The sequence below is a fragment of the Lucilia cuprina genome, chromosome 3 (assembly GCF_022045245.1).
Source record: "Lucilia cuprina isolate Lc7/37 chromosome 3, ASM2204524v1, whole genome shotgun sequence".
NCBI lineage: Eukaryota > Metazoa > Arthropoda > Insecta > Diptera > Calliphoridae > Lucilia > Lucilia cuprina.
The window spans coordinates 6778497-6802621 of NC_060951.1; the positions used below are offsets into that span (position 1 = coordinate 6778497).

At 28.9% G+C, this 24125-nt stretch overlaps 2 protein-coding genes across 2 annotated transcripts in view; both read left to right on the forward strand.

Moving 5' to 3' along the window:
* Positions 1-391: 391 nt before the first annotated feature.
* LOC111677602 (sodium/potassium/calcium exchanger 5) overlaps positions 392-24125 on the forward strand; it is a 34966-nt gene continuing 11232 nt past the window's right edge. The window contains exons 1-7 of the mRNA XM_046945991.1: positions 392-428; positions 495-701; positions 768-955; positions 1025-1211; positions 1273-1572; positions 1633-1734; positions 1866-2042. Coding sequence (XP_046801947.1) covers positions 392-428; positions 495-701; positions 768-955; positions 1025-1211; positions 1273-1572; positions 1633-1734; positions 1866-2042 — 1198 coding nt within the window. The remainder of the gene's footprint in view (positions 429-494; positions 702-767; positions 956-1024; positions 1212-1272; positions 1573-1632; positions 1735-1865; positions 2043-24125) is intronic.
* Positions 7437-10460, forward strand: LOC111677611 (sodium/potassium/calcium exchanger 3-like). The gene is made up of 6 exons (XM_023438770.2): positions 7437-7762; positions 7827-8066; positions 8827-9162; positions 9232-9453; positions 9514-9711; positions 9880-10460. The coding sequence occupies exons 1-6, from the start codon at positions 7603-7605 to the stop codon at positions 10314-10316; spliced, it is 1593 nt and encodes a 530-aa protein (XP_023294538.2). The 5' UTR covers positions 7437-7602; the 3' UTR covers positions 10317-10460.

Genomic DNA, 24125 nt, shown 5'->3' on the forward strand with positions numbered 1-24125 from the left:
TAGTCTAGTCTATAGTCTAGTCTATAGTCTAGTCTATAGTCTAGTCTATAGTCTAGTCTATAGTCTAGTCTATAGTCTAGTCTATAGTCTAGTCTATAGTCTAGTCTATAGTCTAGTCTATAGTCTAGTCTATAGTCTAGTCTATAGTCTAGTCTATAGTCTAGTCTATAGTCTAGTCTATAGTTTTCCCTGAAACCCCTAACGATAAAGTCAACATCTGGAAATTGTTCTACTGATATTGTTTTTTATGATCAACAAGTGTTTATAAAATAAAATAACAAAAATGTCAATTTAAAAGAAAACCTCTAAAGAAAATTTCAAAAATCTAGTGAAAATTTTCTATAGAATATTAGTTTCCTGTTTCAAATTCCCATAGCAAAAGTTTAAACTAATGGCGTTACGTTACATAAAATCCAAACCCTTTGAAGGTATAGTAAAACTTTTGTAAATTCGAGAGTTATTGAATAGTTTATGTTTTGCCCCTTTTCGCACAGTTCAACCTTTTGTAAGAAGTGCCCATTTTGAAAATCAAACAAACTGTTCTTTACACGCTATAGATGAATATCCTGAATGGTTTACCGATAGACCTCCACGTTATGATTTTATTTTTTATTGTTCGTTAATAACGATTTATTTATTTTTGGCCATTGCCATTGTTTGTGATGAATATTGTGTGCCCTCGGTGGAGAGGATATGTTATAGTGAGTATTTGGAATTTGTTTATGGAGAGAATAAACTTTGATCTTAGTTGTTGTTGTTATATGTAGAATTTGGTTTATCTTATGATGTGGCCGGGGCCACAGTTATGGCTTTGGCTACTTCCTGTCCGGAGTTTTTTATAAACCTCTATGCCACCTTTTTGACTGAGGGCGATATGGGTGTGGGAACTATTGTGGGCTCTTCGGTTTTTAATATTTTGGCCATTACCGCCTGCTGTTGTTTGTATACGGGTGTGGTAAGTTGGGTTTCGTTTGATGAAGCTTTATAATTGAATTTCAAAGTACTGGAAGTTATATCTTTTTAGGATTTTTCCATTGATTGGTGGCCTATTAGTCGAGATCTTTTGTGGTATGGTGGAAGTGTTGCTCTTTTAACCATAATGCTTTGGGATGGCTTTATTTACTGGTGGGAAGCTTTCATTCTAGTTATACTTTATATTTTTAATGTAACAAATCTGTTATTGGATCGTAAATGTCAGGAAGTTGTTAGAAGTGAGTGGAAATTGCAGAACTTTCCTTGAAGTCATATAACTATGTTCTCTATGTTCTCTAGATAAAGAACGTCCTTGCAAATTAAAATGTTTTGTGCCCCTGGGTGAAGTAAAAGATTTCGATAGCATGGAAGATCCTGACAATCAAGAACAACCTTTTGATTTTAACCAATGGCCTCAAGAATCTCCATGGAAAAAATTTGTATGGTTTCTCTCATATCCTTTAGAAGGTTTATTCTTTCTCAGCATACCAAATGTTAGGAGAGCTTGCTCTCACGGTAGCAGTTGCTTAAGTCTATTAATGTCTATATTATGGGTTTCATTTCTAACCTATTTATGTTCCTGGAGCATAACCGTAATAGGTGGGTAAGGTCGAAACTATTTCATCTAGAAACCTAATAACAAAAATCTGTTATTTTAAGGCTATCATTTATTTATACCAGATTCTGTAATGGGTCTAGTAATACTGGCGGCCGGTACCAGTATACCGGAGGCTATATCAAGTGTTATAGTTACCAAGAAAGGTAACATCTCAATAATTTCTGATATATTTCTTACATCATTATATGTATTAAAATTCTGCATTTCTCATTTCTTTCTAGGCTACGGTTCCATGGCTGTTTGCAATGCTGTCGGTTCAAATACCGTTGATATACTAATGTGTCTGGGTGGTCCCTGGCTGGTGAAGTCTTTATATTTCCCCACATCGTCTATACGACTAGCAGTATCTATTATATCAGATGGTTTGGTTTATACCTCGGCTTGCCTACTGATATCGGCATTATTGTTGTATATCTCTTTTATGGCTACACGTTTTCAACTGGGTCGTTCGGTAGGTATTTTAAGTTTGATCATGTATATTATATTCATTACGATGGCAGTTGGCATAGAAATGTTATTTTTCGAATCAGATCTACCGCATTGTTTGCATATGAAGGGAAGATAAAGGAATTATTTGAATAAAAGATGTAAATTTAACTGATTTAATAGTGCTTATTTTTTAAAAAAACAAGGAGCTAATTACTTTAGTCAAAAGTCTGGTCTAGCTTATATTCCAGACCAGTCTAGAGTATAATCTATTGTCTTGTCTATAGTATTGCCTATGAACTAGTCTATAGTATAGTCTAGTTTATATTCTAGTCTAGCTTTTAGTCTGGAGTAAAGACTAGTCCATAGGCCAATCTATAGTAGTCTAGTCTATAGTATAGTCTATATTCTCTTCTATGGTCTAGTTTATAGTCTAGTCTATAGTCTAGTCTATAGTCTAGTCTAAAGTCTAGTCTATAGTCTAGTCTATAGTCTAGTCTATAGTCTAGTCTATAGTCTAGTCTATAGTCTAGTCTATAGTCTAGTCTATAGTCTAGTCTATAGTCTAGTCTATAGTCTAGTCTATAGTCTAGTCTATAGTCTAGTCTATAGTCTAGTCTATAGTCTAGTCTATATTCTAGTCTATAGTCTAGTCTATAGTCTAGTTTATAGTGTATTCTTGTCTATAGCTTAATATATACTCCAGTCCAAAATGTTAACATTCCAAATTTTTCTTGGAACTACAACTTTCTTGTCTTTAGTCTAGCCTAATAGTTAATTGTATTGATTAAATTCTCCTCAATCAATAAAAATTTATTTTGATACAACTAGAAAAAAGTACCTGTCTCAAAAATGATTTAAAATGGAACTGATATGACGTCAATAAAGAAATTCTATGACATCAGCGTCAAGTGTTTTTTACTTGCCTGCCGAAGAAAGTACTTGAACCATTTTATTTTGAATATATCAAAGAAAAAATTATAAAATTTAAAAACAATAATAACAATAATAATAATAATAAAATCATTAAGTTATAGGTACATCTAGACAAAATAACAAATTTATAGCTGATAATGGAAAACCAATTTAAAATTTTTTAAGGGGATTTTATAAGATCTTTTAAGGGTCCAGTGTCAGAAAGAAATTTAGAAAGAAATGAAGGATGCGTGTATTTTACAAGAGATCCGATCTGAATCAGGTCCACTTTTAGCTTCTAATCTGTAAATAAACATGTCCTTATTCGGTTGTTTATTTCTCGCCCCAACTTTATCGGGGGCACTTCAATTGCTCAAGACTATTTGCGATTTAAATTTAATCTTAAAATAGAAATTGAAATTTTTAAAAATAAATTGTATTTGTTCATATCTCAATTACTCGTTAATTAAAAATTCAAAACATTTTTAACACTAAAATAAATACGAGCCGACTATCATATCAAACTAAAACTGTCTATTATCTAAGAACTTTATTTAAATCACATTTGACAGTTGTTGTCAAACACCTCTATAACCGGGTGGTGGTCATTTAAAGCCCTCTAAATTATGGCAATGTACTTGATTGAAAAATGCCTAGTAGGAAATATCCATCCATGAGACCATAAGCAAGAAAATCAAGACGTCCACTAGACTTAGTATATATAACCCCTTGATTTGTTTAGTAACTTTGAGACGTCTAGTGCTGGCTTTTCCTCTTAACTCTTGATATCTTCCGATATTTGTATTTCGAATTCAATTTCTCTATTTAAAGCAATTGCTATCATATCAAAAATCGAATATTTGTCTTTTTTGTGGTCACTGTTTTAATCAAAATACCGAGTATTTTATCAACTTATTTTTATATTTATTATAAAAAAATATAAACACATTTTTAATTCCTTATAGATTGATTTATAATGTTAAATATCGATTGTTCTATCAAATCAATATGCGAAGATAGAAAAAAGAAAAATAATTGAAGAAAGAATTTACCAACGCAATTTTATTCTGATAAATCTAAGACTACGGGGGATATTTTGGAAGATAACTGTTAGACACCCGATAATAAAACAATTTAAAATCTAGTCTATGTTTCATGACTTAGCTGCTTAACTAATGAACTAACATATTAACAAACTAAATAACTATTTTAATATATAATCTAGTCTATAGTCTAGTAAATGGCCTATAGACTAGGCCTAGTTTAAAGTATAGTCTAAAATCTAGACTATACTATTCTGAAGTATAGTCTAGTCTAGTTTATAGCCCAATTAATAGTCTAATCTTTAGTCTAGTCTTTATTATAGTCCATAGTCTAGTCTATAGTCTAGTCTAGGCTATAGTCTAGTCAAAAGTCTTGTATATAGTCTAGTGTACAGTATATTCTATACTCTAGTCTATGGTCTAGCCTATGGCCTAGTATATGGCCTAGTCTATAGTCTAGTCTATAATCTAGTTTAAAGTTTATTCTATAATCTTGACCATAGTCTAGTCTACAGTATTGTTTATAGTCTAGTCTAGTCTAGTCTAGTCTATGCTTTAGTATAAAGTCTAGTATATAGTCTAGTCTAAAGTCTAGTCTATAGTATAGTCTATAGTCTAGTATAAAGTCTAGTCTATAGTCTAGTCTATAGTCTAGTCTATAGTCTAGTCTATAGTCTAGTCTATAGTCTAGTCTATAGTCTAGTCTATAGTCTATCAACTTATTTTTATATTTATTATAAAAAAATATAAACACATTTTTAATTCCTTATAGATTGATTTATAATGTTAAATATCGATTGTTCTATCAAATCAATATGCGAAGATAGAAAAAAGAAAAATAATTGAAGAAAGAATTTACCAACGCAATTTTATTCTGATAAATCTAAGACTACGGGGGATATTTTGGAAGATAACTGTTAGACACCCGATAATAAAACAATTTAAAATCTAGTCTATGTTTCATGACTTAGCTGCTTAACTAATGAACTAACATATTAACAAACTAAATAACTATTTTAATATATAATCTAGTCTATAGTCTAGTAAATGGCCTATAGACTAGGCCTAGTTTAAAGTATAGTCTAAAATCTAGACTATACTATTCTGAAGTATAGTCTAGTCTAGTTTATAGCCCAATTAATAGTCTAATCTTTAGTCTAGTCTTTATTATAGTCCATAGTCTAGTCTATAGTCTAGTCTAGGCTATAGTCTAGTCAAAAGTCTTGTATATAGTCTAGTGTACAGTATATTCTATACTCTAGTCTATGGTCTAGCCTATGGCCTAGTATATGGCCTAGTCTATAGTCTAGTCTATAATCTAGTTTAAAGTTTATTCTATAATCTTGACCATAGTCTAGTCTACAGTATTGTTTATAGTCTAGTCTAGTCTAGTCTAGTCTATGCTTTAGTATAAAGTCTAGTATATAGTCTAGTCTAAAGTCTAGTCTATAGTATAGTCTATAGTCTAGTATAAAGTCTAGTCTATAGTCTAGTCTATAGTCTAGTCTATAGTCTAGTCTATAGTCTAGTCTATAGTCTAGTCTATAGTCTAGTCTATAGTCTAGTCTATAGTCTAGTCTATAGTCTAGTCTATAGTCTAGTCTATAGTCTATAGTCTAGTCTATAGTCTAGTCTATAGTCTAGTCTATAGTCTAGTCTATTGTCTAGTCTATAGTCTAATCTATAGTCTAGTCTATAGTCTAGTCTATAGTCTAATCTATAGTCTAGTCTATAGTCTAGTCTATAGTCTAGTCTATAGTCTAGTCTATAGTCTAGTCTATAGTCTAGTCTATAGTCTAGTCTATAGTCTAGTCTATAGTCTAGTCTATAGTCTAGTCTATAGTCTAGTCTATAGTCTAGTCTATAGTCTAGTCTATAGTCTAGTCTATAGTCTAGTCTATAGTCTAGTATATAGTCTAGTGTATAGTCTAGACTATAGTCTAGTCTATAGTCTTGTCTATAGTCTGGTCTATAGTCTAGTCTACAGTCTAGTCTTTAGTCTAGTCCTTTTTTTTCGATACGCAGGAGGTGTAAAATCTTTCAAGGATACCTACAGCCCATACTTAACTGCTTGCACGATTTTCACATACTAAAACACATCCCTCTACACACTACACTGTACCTCACGGAACTGTCTTCTGATATCACTTCGTGGGGAGTCTAATCAATAGTCTAGTTTACATTCTAAATTCTGGTCTATAGTCTAGCTTACATTCTAGACTACAGTATAGTCTAAAGGTTAGTCTAGTTTATAGCTCAGTCAATAGTCTAATCTTTAGAATAGTTTATACTATAGCCCATAATCTAGTCTATAGAGCAATCTATAGTCTAGTCTATGGTCTAGTCTATAGTCTAGTCTATAGTCTAGTCTATAGTCTAGTCTATAATCTAGTCTAAAGTCTAGACTATAATCTAGTCTTTAATTAAGTCTATAGTCTAGTCTAAAGTCAAGTCTATAGTCTATAGTCTATAATCTAGACTGTAGAGTATATTATATTCTATAGTCTAGTCTATAGTCTAGCATATAAGCTAGTCTATTACATTGTCTTTAGTCTATTCCGGAGTCTAGCTTACTATTTAACTGACTTACTAAGTAATCAAAAAAGGAGTGATAGAAAGAATCTGATTCGTTTCGGATTCTGATTCATGGCATCCCAATCCTTAAGATAGTTAAAGGGAGTATATGTATTTATTTTAAAGAGACGCGTGCCTCTTAGCAAACCTCTTAGTGAGTAAATTTATCAATTATCATTACAATTTTTGGTACAAAAGTCAAGTGTCACGTGTTTAACAAATTTCCATCTCACGACTAACGAAGGTTGATGCCCTAGTTTAATGTGTATTTAATAACTGCCAAAATCAAGTAATTTCCATTGTATCTAACTATATTTAGAATTACAAACATACGGTAGACCTCAATAATGAAAAGTTATACAAACTTTAACTGATCATAAATTTATAAATATTTATTTAAATTAATAAATAAACAATTATTGAAAAAAAAAACATTTTAAAAGCGCAGTTTAAATATGTACGTGAAATGAAACTCATAGAACTTAAAGCAGCAGCATGTGAGATCTGATCTCTTAACAGTAAAGAGCAAAACAGATGCTATTTTGACATTTCCCGGAAAACGCAGAATTAATGTAAAATTAATAAAACTCAAAATTTTCCACTGTTTTTTTGATGAAATTTTTCTCCACAACTGTGGCAGGTAAAATTGTGTCAAATAAAACTACTACCTACTTTAGAGGGTTAATCCCCTTTTTACCGGAAAATTTCTTATAAGCAGCCGATGCATTTATGAGTAGTATCATAAAAATGCATGGAAAATTTTCTTGTTTGTTAATTACAGTCGCCTTATCAATTACTTACTATTTGCTCAAATTATGTTTTCAAAAACACGAGATTTACAATATTTTATTTTTGTAAAACTCACACATAAAGGTTGCCAATCGAGACGAAAATCGATTATTCTGTAGTCAACTGTCAAACATACAACACTGTTTGGTAAACACATACGGTAACATTTTGTGTTTTAAGGAAAAAATTAAATAAATATTGTTTTAATTACTTTATTTAATAATTAAATAAAATATAATTAAAAAGAAAGAAAAAAACAAAAACATGTTAAAAACACAAAATTTTTTTAAACAAAAATGGAAGAAATCGAAATTAATACTTTTAACCCGTTTATCCTTAATATCAGTGGTGTTGTGTTTATTTTATATACGATTTTTATTTATGGCAACTCCATCTACAGATTTGCCAGCTGTTAATGAGAATTGTAAGTTTCCTTTTATTTTTCAAAATCAAAAATTCTTACTAAAATCCATCTATTCTTCTTAAAGCTTTCGATTCCCTTAGAATTGGTCGTAAAATATTATCTCTAAATAATAATGAAGACAAATATCAGCAGGGAAATTGCTCAAAGCCTGCTATATTAGAATTTCCCTCGGATGGCTTTTCACCGGAACAGCGTAGACATGGTTGGATTATTTTGCATATAGTGTTGATGTTTTATGGCTTTTGGTTTTTGGCAGCCATTTGTGATGACTACTTAATACCCAGTATAGAACAGATTTGTTCAAGTAAGTATTCGACAAAAAAACAAAAACTACACTACACTACAGAATTGACTATAAACTAGACTAAGACTAGACTTCAAATAAGAATTTAGACTATGACTATAGATAAGGCTATAACCAAAACTATAGAATAGACTTGAGAATAAACTACAGACTAGACTATAGGATAGACTGATTAGGAATATACTATAGATTAGGCTTTAGACTAGACTGTAAACTGGACTATGAACTAGACTATAGACCACCATATGCTACTCTAGACCATAGACTATAGACTAGACTATAGACTAGACCATAGACTAGACTATAGACTAGACTTTAGACTAGACTATAGACTAGACTATAGACTAGACTATAGACTAGACTATAGACTAGACTATAGACTAGACTATAGACTAGACTATAGACTAAACTATGGACTAAACTATAGGCTAGACTATAAACTAGACTATAGACTAGACTATGGACTGGACTATAGACTAGACTGTAGACTAGACTAAAGACCAGACTATAGAATAGACTAGACTATATACTAAAGTATAGACTAGACTATAGACTAGACTATAGACTACACTATAGTCTAGACTATAGACTAGACTATAGACTAGATTATAGATTAGACTATAGACTACACTATAGTCTAGACTATAGACTAGACTATAGACTAGATTATAGACTAGCCTAGCCTATAACTATAGACTATACTCTATTTTGCTTAAACTTTCTATGGAAATTTCATTTAAAATTTCTAAATTTTTTACAGATTTCCACATTGATCGAGATGTGATTGGAGCCACTGTTATGGCTGCTGCCGTCTCCAGTCCAGAACTTTTCATGAACTGCATTGGTACTTTTATAACTAAGGGTGACATAGGCGTGGGTACTATAGTAGGATCAGCGGTATTTAATGTTTTGGCAGTGCCCGCCTGTTGTGGTCTCTTTGTGGCTAGTTATTTAAAATTAGATTGGTGGCCTATAACTAGAGACTGTTTGATATATTTGGTTTCAGTTATAGCATTACTGGTGATTTTAAGAGATGGTCGTGTCTGGTGGTATGAAGCTTTGGCTTTGATTATAGCCTATTTTGTTTATATGTTAAGTAAGTCGGAAAAAGAAAAAGATCTTTGAGGAATGAAGGTGATTGTAATTTTTTTTTCTCAAATTCCAGTTATGTATCATAATCAAAAGATGTCACGTCAGGCCAAAGATTTATTAAGACGTTGTGGTTACTATAGGCCGCAATATACAGAGGTTACCGAGTTTACTGCTTTACTAAGTCATAGACATGAATCGAAATTTAGCTTGGCCACCGAAGCTTATCAGCATATCGAGCAGGGTGGTATATATTCCTCACATATGATGCTATATTTAGAGCATCAGGAAAGAGAGGGTAAGTTTGGATAAAGTTTTTAAGTTTTTCATTTAGTTTTTAATAAATATTTTACTACAGAATCCATTGCTTCTCCCTGGTCTTGTGAGGAACGTGCTTTTGTTGAATTTTTCTTTCGTTGGCCCATAACCTTTCTTTTGTGGTTGACGGTACCCAATAGTCGTAAACATCATTCTTTAAAATATCTAACATTGATATTATCCATTATCTGGATAGCGGGCATTTCGTATTTGGTAGCATTTGTCATAACAATTATAGGTAAGTGAATTGTTAAAAGTCTTATCAAATTTTCCTCGAACTCCCACGATTTTCGTGGCGAAATATAAATATTTCAGAAATCTTATCAGGTTTTATAACTTTTTATATAGAAATCTATAAATTAGCAAATATTTATTTTAGTTTAACAATTTGAACGTTTCGTTACAGGTGACACCCTCCATATACCCGATGCCGTTATGGGTCTTACTATACTTGCCGCTGGTATGAGTATACCCGAAGCTGTTTCCAGTATTATTGTTACCAAACAGGGTCAAGGTTCTATGGGCATTAGCAACTCCTTGGGTTCTAATACCTTTGATATATTATTAAGTTTAGGTTTACCTTGGTTTATAAAATCTTTTTTCCTACCCGATATAGCCGATCAAAAGTTATTGCTATTAAATTCCGCCAATCTAATGTATGCCGGTATACTGCTCTTAACCTCTCTACTATGTCTCTACTTAGTATTTATTTGGAATAAATTCACTTTGAATTGGTGTGTGGGTGTATCATGTATGATCATGTATATTGGATTTATGGCCCTATATGTACTTGTAGAGTTAAATGTTTTCTTTCCCGTTAATTTGCCCATGTGCAGGCATTAAAATTTTTTGTTAAATTCTGTGATTACAGGAGGCTTAAGTTAAGTTAAAGATTATTTAAGAATAATTATAGACGAAATATGTATTTATGTATATCGAATATTAGTTTTAAGTTTTAACCCATAAACGATCAGTATTAATTAAAGAGATATTGTGTTTTATTTCACTTAACGTTTTAAACTGTAAATAAGTTGGAACAAATCTAAATGTACAATATCAATAGATAACACTTGACCCATTAATATCCAAAACAGCATCTTTGTTTCGCAACGATCCGACACAAACTTGTCAGACAATTGTCAACTCAGCGACAGCTACATAAACAGCTGATTTTCAGTTTTTGACAGTTTAAAAGACATCTCGGTTGGTGTATAAAATGCCTCCGCATTACAAGCAATTAAAGTTCTCCTAGGTCCTCTGAATGGTTCAAAATTTACTACAATTACAACAAATAAACTACAAAATGATTAAGATGAATATTCCCGCCGACTCAATGGTCAAAACGAAATACTATTTACATATACACATACATATCTACATACATGTGTATGTATTCGTCCGATAACAGTCTAACTTTAACTATAAATCGATCCACGATTTCTCACTTTTCCAAATAAAAACAACTCAATTAATTTTCCCTGTCAATCGCCATTTAATTAAACATCCATGAATCATAATATATTGACACATTACAAAAAAAGTCTATATAAAAAGACGTTTTGTTTTGATAAAAATCTTTTAAATCATATATGTCCAGCATTGACTATCTATATAAAAAACAAACCTGGGTCTAGTCCCTACATACAAGTATCTTTATATATTCTTAACAATTTCCAAAGAATTTTGTTAACAATAAAAAAAATAACTAAAAGATAATATAATTAAATAAAAAAATAACAAATCGCCCATTAGAATAAATGGAGTTTAGTTAATAACAAATGTAATCAATTAACAATATGTTATGATTTTTGGTTATATCACAACAACAAAAGCAAAGATTATAGATCTAACTAGAAATGAACCAGAAATGAACTCAAATGAAACTAGAGAAGAACTAGAACAGAACTAGAACAGAACCAGAACAGAACTAGAACAGAACTAGAACAGAACTAGAACAGAACTAGAACAGAACTAGAACAAAACTAGAACAGAACTAGAACAGAACTAGAACAGAACTAGAACAGAACTAGAACAGAACTAGAATAGAACTAGAACAGAACTAGAACAGAACAGAACTAGAACACAACTAGAACAGAACTAGAACAGATCTAGAACACAACTAGAACAGAATTAGAACAGAACTAGAACAGAACTAGAACAGAACTAGAACAGAACTAGAACAGAACTAGAACAGAACTAGAACAGAACTAGAACAGAACTAGAACAGAACTAGAACAGAACTAGAACAGAACTAGAACAGAACTAGAACAGAACTAGAACAGAACTAGAACAGAACTAGAACAGAACTAGAACAGAACTAGAACAGAACTAGAACAGAACTAGAACAGAACTAGAACAGAACTAGAATAGAACTAGAACAGAACTAGAACAGAACTAGAACAGAACTAGAACAGAACTAGAACAGAACTAGAACTGAACTAGAACAGAACTAGAACAAAACTAGAACAGAACTAGAACAGAACTAGAACAGAACTAGAACAGAACAGAACTAGAACAGAACTAGAACAGAACTAGAACAGAATTAGAACAGAAATAGAACAAAACTAGAACAGAACTAGAACAGAACTAAAACAGAACTAGAACAGAACTAGAACAGAACTAGAACAGAACTAGAACAGAACTAGAACAGAACTAGAACGGAACTAGAACAGAACTAGAACAGAACTAGAACAGAACTAGAACAGAACTGAAACAGAATTTGAACAGAACTAGAACAGAACTAGAACAGAACTAGAACAGAACTAGAACAGAACTAGAACAGAACTGGAACAGAACTAGAACAAAACTAAAAAAGAACTAGAACAGAACTAGAACAAAACTAAAACAGAACTACAGAACTAAAAGTAGAACTAGAACTAAAACAGAACTAGAACAGAACTAGAACAGAACTAGAACAAAACTAGAACAAAACTAGAACAAAACTAGAACAAAACTAGAGCAAAACTAGAAAATAACTAAAGCATGACTACAACAGAACTAGAATACTTAGAACTAGAACTCTAGAAGATAACTAAAACAGAACTAGAACAGAAATAGAACAGAAATAGAACAGAACTAGAACACAACTAGAACAGAACTAGAACTAGAACAGAACTAGAACAGAACTAGAACAGAACTAGAACAGAACTAGAACAGAACTAGAACAGAACTAGAACAGAACTAGAACAGAACTAGAACTAGAACAGAACTAGAACAGAACTAGAACATAACTAGAACAGAACTAGAACAGAACTAGAACAGAACTAGAACAGAACTAGAATAGAACTAAAACAGAATTGGAACAAAACTAGAACAGAACAAAAACAGAAATAGAACAGAATTAGAATAGAACGGAACAGATCTAGAAATAATAGATTGTTATATAATAGCAAAGATTACATCAGTAATGTTTTTGCTATTCTATAGCAAAGTGTATCGAATGAATTTTTTTCTGTTCTAGAGAAAAAAATATTTGTCGATATATTTGGTATTCTTTGCTACTCTATAGCAAAGAAAATGGATCGATAACTTTGCTATAGGAAACAGGGTTTAGCAAAAAAAAGTATCGATAATTATCTCTGCTATTGTATAGCAAAGGGTATCGATCGATAATTAATATTCTAAAGCAAGTTTTTTACTTAAATTGAAGTGTATATGTCTAGCCTTTTCTTAACACTTTAATTGTCTAGAATCTTCTATTTTGTATAAATACACGTGTTTTACAATAAATTAATTAAAATGTTTTTCCCAAAACACTTCAAATTTCTAAAAATGTTAGGTAACTTAATGAAGATAACAATGAACTTCTGAACCACTGGTTCTAAAATCCAATTCTTAATATTTTATAAATAAATTAAATAGTATTTAATCCCTTTTAATTTTCAATTATCTTTCAAAAAAAAATAATAATAATATTCTTCAAATGTTATCAATTAAATGTTTGATTAAATTAATGACATTTTGACAAATGTTTAAGATAGAGACAAATCGTACCAGTTTTTTTGCAAATCATTTTAATAAATATCAAGATTTCAGTTTTCATTAAGAATTATTCAAAATTATTTCAAAAAAAGTTATTGATTATACGAAAACTGATTAGATTTTACAATTGTCTGTAATTTCACTTCTTTGTTTACAAACAAAATGTTATCTTTCCTTTTAAATCTTCTAAAGTATTTCCTGTTTTTACATAAATAATCTTCAATACTTTCTCAGTAACCTCGATCTGTATCTATATATTAAATACCCCACAACCACTAACTAAATATTCTAAGCAAAAAATCTTTATTAAGTTATTTCAACTTAATTGTTTAACAAAACTAATTAAAAGTATTTGTTATTAAAAAAAAATAAGAATAATATATTTATTTATATATCAAGATGTCGCATAATTTATTTAATGTTAATATCTAACATTCGCATTTTACGCTAATATGGACTTAACGAAAGTGATTCGTATTTGTCATTAAAGTTATTTTTAAAATTCATTATTTGAATTTTATCGTAGAAAATTACCCATTGGTAATGACCACATCACTCTATTAATCTATATCTGGTAGGGTCAGTGAATGAAGACATTAAATGTTTGCTATTCTTAAAAAAACTAAAACACAACTAGAACACAACTAGAACAGAACTACAACACAACTACAACACAACTACAACACAAATACAACACAACTACAACACAACTACAATACAACTAGAACAGAACTAGAACAGAACTAGAACAGAACTAGAACAGAACTAGAACAGAACTAGAACAGAACTAAAACAGAACTAGAACAGAACTAGAACAGAACTAGAACAGAACTAGAACAGAACTAGAACAGAACTAGAACAGAACTAGAACAGAACTAGAACAGAATTAGAACAGAACTAGAACAGAACTAGAACATGACTAAAACAGAACTAGAACACAACTAAAACAGTATTGTTACAGAATTAAAATAGAACTACAACACAACTATAATACAACTAAAATAGAACTAGATCAGTAATACAACAGAACTAAAACAGTTCAAGTTAAATTTTAGTCAATTATCGTCAATACTGTATTTTTTCCAAAAACTGTATATCTCCTTTGAAATTGGACAAATTCTTACTACGTTTTGTCATTTCTTTTGTAGTGCTTCGAAATATTAATCATAGACCCACAAAAGTATATAATATCTGGGTTCTCATTAAGTTTTAAGACGATCTAGCCTTGTCTGTCTGTCTGTTGAAAGCATGATCGAGTCCGTACAGAAACAGCTAGAGTGTTGAAATTTTGGACAAATATTTGCTATAGTTAATTTTGGTTGTTGTTTGTTATTGAAAATGGGTCGTATTGGTCAATGTTTTCGTATATGCCAGTGATCCCCCGATAAAAAAACTGTTTTAACAGTTATGACTGTTAAAAAAGTCGAGTGTAGCGATGAAATTCGCTATTTTAAGTCTTGCCATAAATGAGTCTTGTATGAGCCAAATTCTCTCTAACAAATTATATGTTTATCAGTCCAAAATTGACTTTACCCCTGATATATAGTCCCCTCCAAAGAAAAAAAAAACTTTTAGATCCATTACTTGGTTAAAAATACGAAATTCGGTATAAATGTGTTTCTCAGAAAGAAAAATCTATTTAAGCGAATTTTATGATAATCGCTCCATAATTGACTCTTGCCTCATATAAGGTTGCCGTCGGAAAATGCAAGCTTACTACTAGTTTCAAATTCGATAGATAGAAGTAGGTTTTTTAAGAGAGCATTCCATTTGCTTGTTATATTTAAAACTTTTCTTTATAGATCTTAAACTCACCATCTTCAGTTGTTGCTGCCAAAGTTGTATGATTGCTTATAAACATTATTAGCAACATAGCTACACACAAAAGTGTTTTCCGCAACATATTTCCGTTTCCTAGTGTTACACACACACACACACCAAACTCAACACTTTTATTAAGAAACTTTCTGACACACACACACAACAACTGTTAAGAACAGCTTTCAAAATTTAAACTTTTGCTTTTTGAAACAAATTTTTTTTGGTGTTTTCGTATGATCGTTGCACAATTGAAATAAAGCTTAGTTTCTTAACTCGAAGTTCGTTTTAAAGCTTAGTTTGTTGTCTTAGCTTAGACACTTTAAAAAGCTTAAATAATGTTAAATTTTTTAAAATTTGAAACTTGTTTAAACGTTAATTAATCATGATGTTTTAAATATTTGGTATACCATTAAGTTTTGATTAAAATTAATGATATTTTTGATCGTTATAAGATCAAGAACAAACTTTTAAACATTTTCGTTGTAATTTTAGTCCACATTCGCGTATTTTATTATTAAATAATAAATATATCGTATTATAGTGGTTTCACTGATTTATATTATTTCTTTTCTATTCTCTAACCGATTTTTATTTTTGCACGTCCTCGCCGTTATACTGCCAATGTGTTTATGATCGCAATAATGCGAAATAAAATCAAATCGAGTTTATTTAATGGAATTTTATACACTTCTCAACCCGTCAGTCCATCACAATACAATATCAGGAGCATTTTGTTTTTTTCTTTTCATTTAGTTTAAAGCATTATCTAGGCCCTCAGACATTTGCCAATATCAGCTGTAGATAGTCGTTGTATTTAAACATATACCAACAACAACAACAATAACAACAAATTGCCACCACTAGAACTTAAAATATATACTACAGTACTTTACTTTGACTGATATTAGTTAATTGATAAGATGGTTTTTATTTTTTTTTTTTTGGTTTGTTGTTGCTGCTTTTAATACAACTCATTGAGAAAATGTTGTTGTTGTTGTTGTTGCTGTGACAATTTCAGGAAAAAGGGGTAAAATAGTGAAGTTTTTATTGTTTGTTTCTTTTGTTGGCGTTAATATTTTAAATGTTAAATTTATTGTCATAGTGTGTGGTCTATATATATATATATGTATGTGTATATTTAATCATATTCTTTTGTAGTAAATCAGTTGAGAGCCAACCACTTTGTCTGGAAAGATAAATTTTAGGAATTATTTTAATCTAATGACGCATTTTATATAATTGCTAATAGAAAATTCGATGGTGGTAGTATTAAATGATATTTTTCTGTGAATAGCTCAATAATACGAGGCTTAGTCCAAGTTCTAGTTCTCTTCTATTTCTAATCTACTTCGGTTCTAGTTTTATTCTGTTATAGTTCTTTTATAGTTCTAGTTCTGTTCTAGTTCTGTTCTAGTTCTGTTCTAGTTCTGTTCTAGTTCTGTTCTAGTTCTAGTTCTGTTCTAGTTCTGTTCTAGTTCTGTTCTAGTTATGTTCTAGTTCTGTTCTAGTTCTGTTCTAGTTCTGTTCTAGTTCTGTTCTAGTTCTGTTCTAGTTCTGTTCTAGTTCTGTTCTAGTTCTGTTCTAGTTCTGTTCTAGTTACGTTGAAAATTCTGGAAATTTTTAACACATTTTTAATGATCCAAACTAGACATCTGTCTAGATCTTTATTTAGCAATATCCACTGCAATTAAAATTCCCCCTATTCTTATCTTAATTATTTTAATCATTTTATATTGACAGTTTTCAACCATTTCGACTTTGTGGAAGATTTTTAGTTTATATAAAACAATTACTATTTATTACGTGTGGCAGTTTTTTTAATAGATTGTGACAGCAAGATTAATTAGGAATTAATGTAAGATTATCGTAAACTAATATGAGCTGTTAGTAAAAAAATCACTTCCAAAGGCACGTGGAGAGGAAAAAAGGCGAATTTTAGTATTAAGAATTAAAGTTTAAAACTTTAAGCTTAATTAAATATTATGTTTGGTTTTAATTGTATTTCTCATAATTAGTAACAGATTGTAATTTATCGAATTGCTTAATATATGCCAGAACACTATTAGAAAAATATCATTTAAAACAATAATAAAAAAGGAACATTTTGCAAAATTTTGTTAACAGACGTCATAGGGGTTTCGCTTAAGTTAATGACAAATTTGTGTTGAATTTTTATTAGCAAAAATTTCATACTTAATACTTAGTTTAAGTGAAACCACAATTAACTATTTAATAAAAACTATGTAAAGTCATTTTAGCAACTTTGAACTTTTTACATTTTTTTAACAATTTCTTAGAAAATCATTATATTATAAAAATATTAATTTATTTATTTTTTTTTTTTTTTTTTTTTTGAGGGAGAGGCTTGGGATTTTTACTGGGGGAAATTAAACGAAAATCTCATTGCAAAAAAGTAAACTTTATAAATTGATAAGAAATAATAGTAAATTATTAAGACAGCAAGCAAGAGGGCACAAAAAAACGTGATGCATATTAATTAGTATTTTAGTTAGTTGTGCTCTTTACAAATATAGGCAATTGCTGCTACATTATGACAACAATTAATAGTACTATTTACAAAAAAAAAATAAAAAAAAACTACAATAGAAAATTAATTAGAATGTTTTTAAAGAAATACGAAAAAAACTACCGGCTTCTACACTTAGAGAAATGTTATTTGTTTGAAATTTAAACTTTTTTTTGAAGAAAACTGCTTTAAAAATAAAGAATTTTTGCTTTAAATAACATAATTTTTAATAATTATCAATAATTTAAGCAAAACATTCAAAATTTCCAAAAAAAGTACTTTTTTGGTACTTTTTGGAAATTGTAGTAAAATTTATTGAAATTAGTAAATTTTTACATTATTTATTACAATTTTTAAACAAAATCAAGGTTTTTTCAATTTTAAAAATTTTTAACAAATAGTACTTTTTTAGTACTTTTTTTGGACCTTTTTTAAAATTTCAGTAAAATTTATTGAAAATAGTAAATTTTAACATTATTTAATACAATTTGTAAACAAAAGCAAAGTTTTTGCAAATTTTTAGAATTTTTAAAAAATAGTACTTTTTTAGTACTTTTTTGGTACTTTTTTGAAATTTCAGTAAAATTGAAAATACTACATTTTTACATTATTTTATGCAATTTTTAAACAAAAGCAAAGTTTTTGCAATTTTTAGAATTTTTAACAAATAGTACTTTTTTAGTACTTTTTTGGTACTTTTTTGAAATTTCAATAAAATTGATTGAAAATAGTACATTTTTACATTATTTAATAAAATTTTTAAACAAAATTAAGGTTTTTGCATTTTTTTTTTAGAATTTTTAAAAAATAGTACTTTGTTAGTACTTTTCGGTACTTTTTTGAAATTTCAATAAAATTTATTGAAAATAGTACATTTTTACATTATTTAATTAAAATTTTAAAACAAAAGCAAGGTTTTTGTACTTTTAACAAATAGTACCTTTTTAGTACTTTTTTGGTAGTTTTTTGGTACTTTTTGAAATTTTAGTAAAATTGATTAAAAATAGTACATTTTTACATTATTTTATACAATTTTTAAACAAAACCAAGGTTTTTGCAATTTTTAGAATTTTGTAACAAATAGTACTTTTTTAATACTTTTTTGGTACTTTTTTTTAAATTTCAATAAAATTTATTGAAAATAGTACATTTTTACATTATTTTATACAATTTTTAAACAAAACCAAGGATTTTGCAATTTTTAGTATTAGTACTTTTTTAGTACTTTTTTGGTACTTTTTAAATTTTTAGAAAAAAATTATTAAAAACATTTAATTTAATATTTATTAATAAAGTTTTTTAGAAATTTCCAGATTTTTTGCAATTATTAAACTTTTGCAAAAAGTACTTTTTTAGTACTTTTTTTTGCTAATTTAGTACTTTTTGACAAAAAAAATTATCTAAAAAAAGAATGTTTGTTTAAAACATCATAATTTACTCAAATTGCAACAATTTTAGTCAAAAAAATGAAAAAGTACCTTTTTAGTACTTTTTAGATTTTAGAAATTTTTAGCAAAAATTATTAAAAACATTTAATTTCTATATTTATTAATAAAGTTTTTTAAAAATTTCAAAATTTTTTTTTTTTGCAATTTTTTAACTTTTCGCAAAAAGTACTTTTTACTAAAAACTTTTTAGTACTTTTTTTGCAAATTTAATACTTTTTGACAAAAAAATTTAATCTAAACAAAGAATTTTTGTTCAAAACAACATAATTTACTAAAATTACAAAAAAATTAATTAAAAATAAAAATGTACTTTTTTGGTACTTTTTTTGCTAATTTTTTAATTTGTAACAAAAAATTACTTAATAAGTACATTTTTACAATATTTTGTAATATATTTCCACAATTTCTATGTTTTTTGCAATATTTAAGATATTTAGGTAAAAAGTACTTTTTTAACAATTTAGTACTTTTTTGCTACTGTAGTAAGCTTATGAAAAAATGTATGTAAATAAAAAAGTTAGTTAGCTATCTTACCTTTTGCACTTTGCTTTCCATTATTTGTTATTTACTTTCTTAAATTTCATTGGAATTTCTTTTGATTTTTTTGTTTTCAAATCCTATTTTGAAAATTTCCATTTTTTTTGTTATTTATTCTAAATTCTAAGAATATCTTACAAAATCATAACATGTACGTATGTGGAATTTTGAAATTTGTTAAATGCCATCATTTTTTTGGTTTAACGTCAAATGTTGTTTTAAGTATCTGTCTATTATTTAATCAATAAATTTATAAAGTGTTATTTAGAAAGCAAAAAAAGTGTTTACAATAAGTTTAATTGTTAAGAAAATGATAATGCAAAACTTATATACTTTTTTATTTATTTACTTTAAATCAATAAAAAGTAATTAGAAATACAAAAGAAGAGTTAATATGATAACCGCAAAAAAGGTATTATTTAATAAATATTAGTGACAAAAACATGTAATTATTTGATAGAAAATAGTACTTAAAACTAAAGACTAAATTGTAAACTAGACTATACACTAAACTATAGACTAGACTATAGACACGACTAAAGACTAGACTATACCATACTATAGACAAGACTATAACCAAGACTATAGAATAGACTATGTACTAGACTATAGACTAGACTATACACTAGACTATAGACTATACTATACACTAGACTATAGACTAGACTATAGACTAGACTATAAACTAGACTATAGACTATACTATAGACTAGACTATAGACTAAAATATAGATTAGACTATAGATTAGGCTATAGACTAGCCTATAGCTGAGGCTATGAACTAGACTATAGACTACACTATAAACCAGGCTATAGACTATAGACTAGACTACAGACAAGACTTTTAACTAACCTATACTAGACTAGACTACATACTATAGACTAGATTATAGACCAGACCATATACTACACTATAGGCTAGTCTAGTCTATAGTCTAATCTACAGCCTGGTTTATAGTCTAGTCTATAGTTTTGTTTATAATCTAGCCTACAGTCTATTCTATAATCTAGTCTAGAGTCTAGTCTGTAGTAAAGTCTATACTGTAATCTATAGAGTAGTCTATAGTTTAGTCTATATTTTAGTCTATAATCTTCTCTATAGTCTAGTCTATAGTCTAGTCTATAGTCTAGTATGTAGTCTAATCTATAGTCTAGTCTATAGTACAGTTTATAGTCTAGTCTATAGTCTAGTCTATAGTCTAGTCTATAGTCTAGGTACAGTGAAATAACTCCCAAATGAAATAACTCCCAACGGGTAAAATGAAATAACACCCAATCAACTGTCCATACAAATTGGGAATTATTTCATATGAAATAACTCCCAATTTGTTGGAACTTATTTCATATTTTAATGTTACTGAAATGAAATAACTCCCAATAAAATTTTTGTTGGGAATTATTTCATTTTTATGAAGAAATTAGGAGATATTTCATATGTATTGGAAGTTATTTCATTTCTGTAAATTTTGTTGAAATTGGAAGTTATTTCATTCTTGTTGGGAGTTATTTCATTTTGTGGTAATAATTTTCCAAACTTTGGTGGATAATGCATTTTGGATCCTTAAACAAGTGTCGTGGACAAGGGTTTAAAACTCTGGGGTATTTCGAATACTGGCTTCGCTAAATTTAACCTTTCTTTGTACACCATGTATTTTATACCATCATGATTATGAACACTACGATACTTTCAAATGTATCACAATTCCATATGACAATTTTAATAATGCCCATGAGCATAGTGACATAAGTTCAATGGAATACAAATAGTCCATTTATCATGAAAAGGCTTAATTTAGCGAAGCCGGTGTGTGAAATACCCCAGAGTTGAAAACCCTTGCGCCCGGCCGAAGGCCGGCTGTCCACCACACTTTCGTAAGGAGTTGGGAGTTATTTCACTTCTGTTGGGAATTATTTCATTGGAAGTTATTTTACACAAATAGATTCTTCGACTTGGGAATAATTTCATATTTTTTGGGATTTGTTTCATTGGGAGCTATTTCGCATTTTTTGGGACTTACATTTGTAAAACTCCCAAACTTCCAATTACTGGGAATTATTTCATTTTAAACTTTGGGAGTTAATTTTTGATGAAATTGGGGTTTATTTCATTTTACTCGTTGGAAGTTATTTCATTTGGGAGCTATTTCACTGTACCTATAGTCTAGTCTATAGTCTAGTATATAGTTTAGTCTTTAGTCTAGTCTATAGTCTAGTCTATAGTCTAGTCTATAGTCTAGTCTATAGTCTAGTCTATAGTCTAGTCTATAGTCTAGTCTATAGTCTAGTCTATAGTCTAGTCTATAGTCTAGTCTATAGTCTAGTCTATAGTCTAGTCTATAGTCTAGTCTATAGTCTATTCTATAGTCTAGTCTATAGTCTATTCTATAGTCTATAGTCTAGTCTATAGTCTAGTATATAGTCTATAGTCTAGTATATAGTCTAGTCTATAGTCTAGTCTATAGTCCAGTCTATAGTCTAGTCTATAGTCTACTCCATAGTCTATTCTATAGTCTACTCTATAGTCTAGTCTATAGTCTATTCTATAGTCTATTCTATAGTCTAGTCTATAGTCTAGTCTAGTCTATAGTCTAGTCTATAGTCTACTCTATAGTCTAGTCTATAGTCTAGTCTATAGTCTAGTCTATAGTTTACTCTATAGTCTAGTCTATAGTCTAGTTAATTGCCTAGTCTATAGTCTTGTCCACAGTCTTGTCAATAGTCTTGTCTATTTTATAGCCTAGTAAATAGTTTCTATAGTATTGTCTATAGTCTAGTCTATATATAGACTATTGATTAGATTATAGACTAGACTAGATTATACACTAGACTATAAACTGAATTTTACTTTTGGAAACAGTGTAATTAATTACATATTTTAAGAGTCTGTTTTAGTTTGTTAATTTTCAAAAAATTCCCCTGGAATTTTGAGAGCAAATGTAAACTGCTGCATAAAATGCTTCAATAATAGAATGATTAGCCTTTTTATCGAGACACATTTGATGTTGTTGTTTTTATGCCGTTCCGATTTAAGGTTTGATATCGAGATTTATTTAAAGATTGCAAACAACAGGCAAACAAACAGTTGTGGTTTTTACAAAACAAACTTTGTTTATGAACAGACAAAAAAACACAAAGAGCTCAAAGTACACCAGACGAAAAAATTTTTTTTAAAAAGATTAACGATCAAACTCAATAAAATGAAACCGGTTATATTTAAGAAAAGAAGTTAAGTAAGAAGTAATTATTTACACTCGAAAATTAATGACAAACTAATTAAGGTTTAAGTAGAGATCGGGTAGTTGTATACTAAAGGGATCAGTTTAAAAATTAAAATTTAACTTTAAGTTTAAACTAGAGATTATTTTTGAGTTATTTGTTACAAAGAATTATTAAGTTAAATTTTGAGTGTAGGATTTAGTGTAATATGTTTATATTAAATATGGTAGTTAATCAGTTTCAATGTGGGTGCTTTTTATGAGTTAATCATCATCCCTGATTTAAGGGGATTCCCTCACAATCGAAATGTCATTTAATATCGAACATTATTTCATTAACTGGAAATTCCGCTAGGAAAATGTTAAGATTTCAAAGAAAACAACTTTTAATTAAAAAAAAAATATGTTGCAAGTTTAAAAAAATGATATTTAATTGCACAAAAAAAGCTCAAACAAGTTTAATGAACTGTTTTTTCTCTAATTTTTTTTATTTTTTTTATTAATAATATTTTAACGCAACTTTATGCCGTGTTGGGTGTGAATTTAAATTTTGTTGTTGTTTCATTAATAAATTTGTTGGAAAAAAGTGTAAAATTAATTTTCAAGTGTTGATTTGTAAATAAACACGATTATTGCGTGACACGTGCTTTGGTGGGAATTTTTTGAATAAAAAAAATCAATTAAATATTTTTATATTTGTTTAAATAATTGTTAAAATTTTTAAACAAAAAAAAAAAACACTACTTTGTCAAGAATAAAGTTTAAAAAAATGAACTTGAATTTAATAAGAAGAATAATTGTTTAAAAAAAAAACACAACAACAACATAATTAGTTAAATAGTTAAGGAATAACAAGTTATTAAAAGAAAAACCTATAATTAACAAATACATTTAACAAAATCAGCAGAAAGCTAGAAAGTCTATACTAGACTATAGACAAGACTATATACAAGACTTTCGACTTGACTATAGACTAGACCATAGACTATACTATAGACTAGACCATAGACTATACTATAGACTAGACTATAGACTAGACTATAGACTAGACTATAGACTAGACTATAGACTAGACTATAGACTAGACTATAGACTAGACTATAGACTAGACTATAGACTAGAC

What these genes read in the sequence shown, in the direction of transcription:
- LOC111677611 (XM_023438770.2), top strand. Translation starts at nt 7,603, where the DNA reads ATGTTAAAAACACAAAATTTTTTTAAACAAAAATGGAAGAAATCGAAA. An exon ending in AGAGCATCAGGAAAGAGAGG is followed by an intron (nt 9,454 to 9,513) that starts GTAAGTTTGGAT and finishes ATTTTACTACAG; the next exon opens with AATCCATTGCTTCTCCCTGG. An exon ending in ATTTGTCATAACAATTATAG is followed by an intron (nt 9,712 to 9,879) that starts GTAAGTGAATTG and finishes GTTTCGTTACAG; the next exon opens with GTGACACCCTCCATATACCC.